The sequence below is a fragment of the Gymnodraco acuticeps genome, unplaced genomic scaffold (genome assembly GCF_902827175.1).
Source record: "Gymnodraco acuticeps unplaced genomic scaffold, fGymAcu1.1, whole genome shotgun sequence".
Classification (NCBI taxonomy): domain Eukaryota; kingdom Metazoa; phylum Chordata; class Actinopteri; order Perciformes; family Bathydraconidae; genus Gymnodraco; species Gymnodraco acuticeps.
Window position 1 is genome coordinate 109,580 of NW_022991223.1, and position 8,145 is coordinate 117,724.

General features: G+C 45.7%; 1 protein-coding gene across 1 annotated transcript; it reads right to left on the reverse strand.

Moving 5' to 3' along the window:
* Positions 1 to 21: 21 nt before the first annotated feature.
* immt (inner membrane protein, mitochondrial (mitofilin)) lies at positions 22 to 8,137 on the reverse strand (the record flags this gene model as incomplete). Its single annotated transcript, XM_034239400.1, is given in 14 exon segments — positions 22 to 883; positions 885 to 1,024; positions 1,715 to 1,844; positions 2,065 to 2,196; positions 2,426 to 2,442; positions 2,445 to 2,525; positions 2,528 to 2,647; positions 2,800 to 2,915; positions 3,546 to 3,692; positions 5,037 to 5,140; positions 7,333 to 7,466; positions 8,038 to 8,074; positions 8,076 to 8,116; positions 8,119 to 8,137. Coding segments are annotated over 14 exon segments (1,689 nt in total), but the record flags the coding sequence as incomplete, so codon positions are not given.
* Between the last annotated feature and the right edge of the window lie 8 nt (positions 8,138 to 8,145).

Consider the following 8,145-nt stretch of genomic DNA (forward strand, 5'->3'; position numbering starts at 1 on the left):
GTGAAGAAAGAACAGAGCAGATACCATTCTTCATGATTTATTGAAACATATGCAGTTGTGACAAACATAAAATCAAGTATTACATATTCTTTAATGAGTGGGGGTATTAGGCTGGGGGGGGGGGGGTTGGTTAGAAATAAATACCTGAACCAAAGGCTGTGGGCCTGGACAGACGGGAGGAGAAGGTGCATTCATTTTATTTTACAAATGATCCTCCACAGTGACTTAGTGCTTTGAAACAAATAAACTTCAGTTGTATCTGAACATGAACCTCTTCGTTAACTTTCGCCAACTCAAAAGGAATACCCCACTGGAAATCTCTTCTAGCCTCTTCGGCTGTTTTCCTCCACCTGCTCCCTGTGAGCCTGCAGCTCTCCTCACATTCTCAGTGGCTGTTCCTTTGCGGGCCAGCCTAGGGGGCCTGGGTGGTCCCAAGCCCCACAGCGTTAGCGTAGGCCGACAGCAGGCTGACCACCTGCCGGGTCTCCAGGGTGAGCCGGGCCTCCGTCAGCCAGTCCTCCACCACGCGGCGGGCTTCTCCTCTCAGCTGGTTCACCAGCTTGGCGGCCAGCTCCAGGTCTCCGTGCTCTAAGCAGAAGCTGGCGTACGACAGGATCTTGAATGGATCCAGGTCGTCACTGCTCAGCTGGGCGGGGGGGGCTTCCTGTTTATCCTCGAACAGCAGTGCAGCCTGGAGGTAGTAGGACAGGAAGTACTGGTACAGGGAGTTGTGAGTTTCATCGACTAGAGCAACGCGGCGGGCCAGCGAGCTCAGCGCATTGAAGCGAGCGCGCAGAGACGCCTCGCTGTACACGCCGCGCTGCAGCGACTCCTCGGGCAGCGCCGAGGCCAGCGCCAGGGCGAAGTCGTTTTCATGGCAGCTTGTCCCGCACGACCTGGGCGGCGCCCTCCAGAGGCTGCGTGGGCACGTCCGCCTCTGCCGTTTTCAGCGTGAAGTTCAGAGCCTCCACAGAGAGCCACAGGTGGTGCGCCTTACGGGCCTCCTCCTCCGCCAGCACGTGGCCTGCAGGCAGAACACAGGGCAGCATTAACACAAAGCAGGTGCTGCTGCAACACAGGAAGTCTCCTAAAGAACCACACACTCAAACACCGTATGTTGTCCTTTATGTAAGTACTAATAAAGAAATATCTGTCCTTGCTGTGACAAGAAATCATTTCTTACCTTACAAAATATAAGGTCAAATAATTCCAGTCCCTATTTTTAGACTTTTAAGCAGATTTTCCTGATCATTGGAATAATATCGAAATCCCAATTATTTTATAATTTTGACTTGAAATTTGCAGTACAAACAGTTTTGCATTAATGTCCAGATAACGTACACACATTAACAAACCTTGATTACAAGTACCTTCACGTTTATTAGTGTCCGCACCAACACTAAAGATTATTGAAACTTAAATGCTTTATTTCTTCCGGTCATTGTTTTAATGTTCAATTCATGTAAATGGGCTTCTCAATTTCAACTTGAAATGACTATATCATCAACTATTATATGTTTTTATAACGTTACTCCTGCAAAGAAAAACGGTGTGTTTGCCTAACAATGGGAAGGTTGGGGATTTGATCCCAGCCCCTGCTGTCCATGTGTCCTAGTGCAACACACTATGGTGTGTGTGTGTGTGTGTGTGTGTGTGTGTGTGCGCTCGCACGCACGCTTGTGCGCTCGCACGCACGCGTGTGTCTTTATCTTACTGTCGATGGCCTCCTCCACTCCCTTCAGCCGGGCGTAGGCTGTGTTCATATCCAGAGTGAAGTTGTCCAGCTGCTCCTGGCTCAGCTGCCTGTAGCTGGTCTCCTGCTCCAGCAGCTTCCTGATCAGCACCTGAACGCATCACACAGTCACACCAGCTGTACCACGTGGACCACTAAAGATGCTATTTCAATTCAAAACTGACTGAAATTAATAAAACAATGAAGAACAATATAATACTAACCCCAATTATCAAATATAAATATGGCTGTTAAATGACATCATCAAGCCACACCCCCTCTTTTACATATGGGTGAAGTTATAAGAGTGATTTGATGTAATGTGTGCTCACCTGCTCAGCATCGGCCCTCAGCTCCGTCTCCTGCACCTTCAGGACGTCCTGGACGTGGTCGGTGTGAGCCGCTGCCTGCCGTCGCAGCTGAGTCCTCATCTCCGCCTCCATCACCTCCCTCATTTCAGACAGCTATACAACACACACACACACACCACACCACCACAACACGTGGTGGGCGTCAGAGGCCAGAAGGCCTTCTCTGCTGGCCTAAATACTATCAGGATCACTGACAACCTTTAATAAAAATGTTCATTAACATGTTTTACATTATTCCTATAGTCTATTCTCTTCAGTTCATAGCTTTTCTCTAGTAACGGTGTGTTAATGTTGCTGGGTAGAATAAATGTGCCGTGCGTACCTTCCTCTCCTGCTCCGCCGGGCCTCCTCCTTGACGTGCTGCAGGGCGGGTGCTCACGGCCTTCTCCAGGGCCTTCTGTCCTCCAGCCTCTGCTGCTCCGCGAGGCGTCGATGTGGATCTGGCTCCCTGACCTTTGCTCCGCCAGCTCTCGGTCAGCTGGTCGATGCGCCGGGTGAGCGTGGGCGATCAGCGCGTTCAGGTCATCCTCCGACAGCTTACCAGCTCAAACACAAAGACAACTCCTTTTGAAAATAGTCTACTGCTCTAAATAAATCCATCAGGTGTTTATTTGGATCAGTAAAGCACAAGTGTCCTTTATTACAAACAGTGTAAGACATGCAGGGTACTGGTGGTGGGTGGTGTTGTGTTCTTACTGAGCCCCTTCCATTGGCCTGGATCTCTGGAGTGAGGCTGGTCACCATCCCTCTGGAACTGTAGTTTGGCTTCATTAACCAGCTCACTGTACTGGGAGACAATCTTAGCTTCTGGACTGATGACTGCACCTGCGCGCGCACACACACACACACACACACATACCATGTATACATCACTTCAGGGGACATTACATTGACTTACATGATATCCTGGAGACTTAGTGTTATTCATGTATTGAGCAGTGTATAGATCAGAGGTTGCGCTAGATTGCCCTGGGGGGGGGGGGGGGGGAGAGCACGGTCGTGAACTGTCAGCGCCGTGTTATGCATGCCCACTGCACCTCGGGAGCGCGCACAGCGTAAAGCCAAAACTCACAGACATTTCAATGATTTGTACGGCAAAGTTGGGTTTGGAAACGGTATCATTTCCTTTTTGGCAGGCATGCATAACACCGGAGCCTCGCGGCGGGAAACTTTGGCGCTGTTCCGTCAAAATGACGGACTGCTTTCAGATTGTTCCGTCATTGTTAAAAAAATCTGTCATAGGCGGAAAATATTCGGTTAACGAACCTCTGGTGTAGATCCACCACTTTGGGTGAAACTCAAGTACTGTATCTGGACATGAAATGGCTTTGCCTTCCCAAATGTGGCGATCACACAGTCGTTTCTTTCAGGATGAATTGTAATAGTTTGATAGTTTGAATGTAGAATCATCACTTGATTGTCTATCCATCCATCATGTACACAATAATGTCCTTACCTTAGTTACCACTTTGTCCAAGTCCACCACCATGTTGTGGAGATTCTCCTCTGCTGCAGAAACCAGGGGGCGCACAGCACCACCTTCAGCCCTTAGAGCTTCAATCACCGCCTTCAGACTGTGCAGGGCTTCACTGCGGGGGAGACAGGGGGGGGGGGGGGGGGAAGAGTTTCAGAGAACTGGTGCAAAATATGAAGGTGAGTGAAGGGTTTTTGCTCAGGCAACCCTTCCCAGGATGCATCCGTGTTCACATGACTCGGCTCCAGACGGCCAGTGTGGGTGTGCAGCTGAAAACGGTCCCACGTCTCATGGCTGTAATGACCATCGAGGCCCCGCTGGCCCCTGGGTTGTTGAATATTTATTCAAGAACAACAACAACAAACGATAACTACAATAGGACCAACCAAACGGTCAACAGAAAAAAATATATCGGAAACCCTCTTTGTCTTTCCACACAAGCCCATCACACGGACTACTTTATCTCACACCACACCCATGTGATATTTGCCTGAAGTGACCAATTACGGACTATGGGAAGTAAACAAATAATGATAATAATAGAAATAATAAGCATGACAAAATAAGCATTTTGGCACCTAAACGGACGTTCCAAAATTGAAGCGGCCTATAGATGATTATTTAAAAAAAGCTAAATGAAGCGAGTGGGGGGCTGTTGGGGGGGGGTCAGACTCAGAAGCCTCTGATGATGAAGGGCTTTGCTTCTTCCACCAACTGAGAGAGCTTCGGATGAATCCTCTATCCCCCCACATGTATAATTATATCACTTCATCGATATAGTACATATATCAGGATAGGGTACATTGTGTATGGCAATATATGAAAAGCAGGTACTTCATCACATTGAAGCCCACATCCTATAGCCAGGGAGGTCCTCTAAACCCAGTGGTTCTCAATGGGGGTTACGTGGACCCCTAGGGGTACGTTGGAGTACTGCAGGGGGTACGTGAGATTTATTTTATGTTAATGAAAAAAACAACATAAGTAATACATTTAAACAAACTACTAATAGTGGACTTTCTTCAAAAGTTATCAGTAACTCTGGATAATAAAATGGGTGATTGCGTGTGGCCGCAAAGTATAGCGTAGGCTATGGCTATGTTTATATGAGGGGTCAAAATCCCATGCGCATAAAATGCTCATATTTTTTTCTCTTCATTCCCCAAAATAAATAAATATACCAATTTTAGGAAAGATAAGGAAGTTTGAGCAGTGTGGGTTTTATATTAACAGAGTTACACATATTTCAAAACGCGAAGTGTAATAACTACAGTTTGCCTCCCTGTCAGAATGACAAAGGTCCTCAGTGAAGCACAAGCACATGTTTCACTAAATTATAAGTACAACTTATTAAAAAGATCAGTTCAATGCAACTAATGTCGTCTCAGTGTTATTGCATGATGTTAAATTGTTTTGCCGTGAAATGTAATGTGTGTGTGTGTTGAGGTACATGTCTTACTTGGCATTGGACAAGGCCGTGTCAGCAGCAGTCACAGCGCTGGTCCTCTCAGCTAGAGAAGCTTCCAGATCCTTCCACTGGGCGGACTTCTCCTCGGGAGGAACCTGGATTTATGAAGAGCGTTAATCACTCAGAACCATTCTGTTGCCCATAAAAGCGTCACAGCCCAGGATATGATGGTTGAATGTTGTGTAGTTGGGTGTATGGGATTTAAAGCCAATTACTCCTATGAAATATCTGGGGATGACAATCTCACGATCCAATCAGAATCAATTCTTGAGTCAATAAATGGAGAGGGTGCACAGTCTGTGTGTCCAACCATTCACTTCCTGTATTATTCCACTCAAAAACAAACTGCCAGTATTTACCCAAACCGGGGCCTTCTGGTCCAGTACGTTCATCCAACAGGCGGCTCGCTAAATGAGCTTGTTGTTTTGTGAGTCGGCTGCTCAGCTCACAGACATTTCTGGAGGGATTGCTCAGATTAATCTCTTCATTATTTTCCAATTACTAATCATTTGACATTGTTGTTTGGAATAATCAAGGAGGTGAGTGTCACAGTATGCTCTGTCTTATGTGTCACAAACACCAGCTGCTGTCATGGACTGTTATTTCTCTCCCTTTTGGCTGTGGTCTGTTTGGAAGGGGCAGCGCAGCAGGAGGAATAGGTTTATCCTCTGACAGTGTTCAGTGTATATTTTTTTAAATCCTCTGTGCAGAGAGAGGAGCTGTGGATTATGTTTATTGATTAATGCATCAGTGTTTGTTAGGGTCAATAACACTAAACTCACAACTTAAAATGAAAGCTTTTAGTTTATTTAATAAAAGAGCACTATATATATATATATATAGATATATATATTAATGCTGTCAAAATTATCGCGTTAACGGCGGTATTAATTTTTGAATTAATTGGCGTTAAAATATTTAACGGCATTTAACGCATGTGCAGAATGGCCCGCCCCTATACGTGCCACCAGTGGCAGCGCCAGGGTATGGCTTGGGGTAGGCTAGCACCCATACCAATAATGGCTTAGCCCCACCATGAAAAATGATGTTAAAGTAAGGCAAAATAAAGTCAGTAAATTGCACATGACAGCAGTTAGTGAGATTGATTTCAGTAGCCACTTGTCTGGAAATACCGAGAACCAGAAGACGGTTTTGAAAACTTTTGTCACGTAGTGATCGTCTTCTCAATAGAACATCTTTGATAATGTCTTCTGACGCAATCAGAATCACGATAACGACGTGGGTGTTTTTGCAGGAAGTCCGCGACGGAGAATACTTTTGCTGTAGTACATCTCTATATACATCGATACAACATTACGTGTTGATAGAAATCAACACGTAATGAAATAAGACCCCACGGTTTGATGATTGATAGGGTGTGTGGGCTGTCTGTCATTTTGACACAGCAGAACAATGTTATAATAAACATAGTATACCGTATGTTAAATGGATATATCCGCCTTCTTCATTTATCTTCCATTCCCACAACAATATACATAAATAAATGGCATATTTTGGACATAGTTCGAATGGTGATTAATCATGATTAATTAATTTTAAGCTGTGATTAATCTGATTAAAAAATGTAATCGTTTGACAAGCCCTAATATATATATATATAAAAAATGTGTTTTTTTTTAAAACACCTTGCATTGCAGGGGGGGCGGGCGGGGCTTCCGTTGGCGGGGGGCCAGCGCCCCTCCAAGACAATGGTAGGGGGAAACACCTGGTGTTGAAGAATAACAAAGTAGCATTAACTCAAATACTGTAGCTCGTGTACAAAAAGGAGACAAAACAAAAGAACAGCTATTAAGGCTACATATTGGTTTCTGGTTTGTTATTTTAAATCCATGGTGAACTGATAAGAAAAAAATATTCAAATGGATCTCAGCTATAGATAGCTGTGATGTTCTTTTATTATTAAAAAAGCACTGTTTTCATCTATTTACAAAAAGATCATTTATGAAGCACAGCTCATATCGTTCCAAGCTAGAGTAGGCGTGATATCACTTCAGCGTTGTCAACATGGATCGGCATTATTATTATCTAGGCCCTTTTTGTATCTTGTTATATATATATATATATATATATATATATGTCACACTGTGGGACTGCGAGAAACGGTATTTCAAGATTTCTGTATGTATAACACACGTAGACAATAAAGCTGACTTTGATTCTCTTATACGTCCATCATGCAGAGCTATGCTAATGCTGACATGGGTGTGGTTCAATCTAAACTGGGTTGGAAAATGACTGCCAGTGCTACTCAGACCACAGTCAGTACCTCTGCCTCCATGGCCTCCTTCAGTCTGAGTGTGTGCTGAGCGATGGCCTGCAGCGCGGCCTCCTGAGCTCCAATAGCCTGCAGGGTAGCTTTAGCAGAGCTGGCCAGGGAGTCGTCCAGACTGGCTGATACAGCTGCAACACACACACACACACACACACACACACACACACACACCACACACACACACACACACACACACACACCCACACACAACACACAACACACACACACACACACACACACCACACACACACACACACCACACACACACACACACACACACCCACACACACACACACACACACCACACACACACACACACACACACACACACACACACACCACACACACACACACACACACACACCCACACACCCACACCCCACACACACACACACACACACACACACACACCACACACACACACACACACACACCACACACACACACACACACCACCCCCACACACACACACACACCCACACACACACACACACACCACACACACACACACACCACACACACACCACACACACACCACACACCAGAGAGGAGACAGTAGCATGGAGTGTACAGGGTTAAAGATGTTTTTCAAATAAATTAAATCAACTTTATTCATTCACTTTCTGAAGAAAGAATGTGTGTGTGTGTGTGTGTGTGTGTGTGTGTGTGTGTGTGTGTGTGTGTGTGTGCTCCACCTACATGTGAGGACTTCCTGTTCCTCCTGGTCTTGTTGGGCCCAGTCTAGCGGTCACCTCCTCCACGGGGCGCTCCTTCAGGCCTCTGACACCCCGGGCTCTGTCTCAGGCT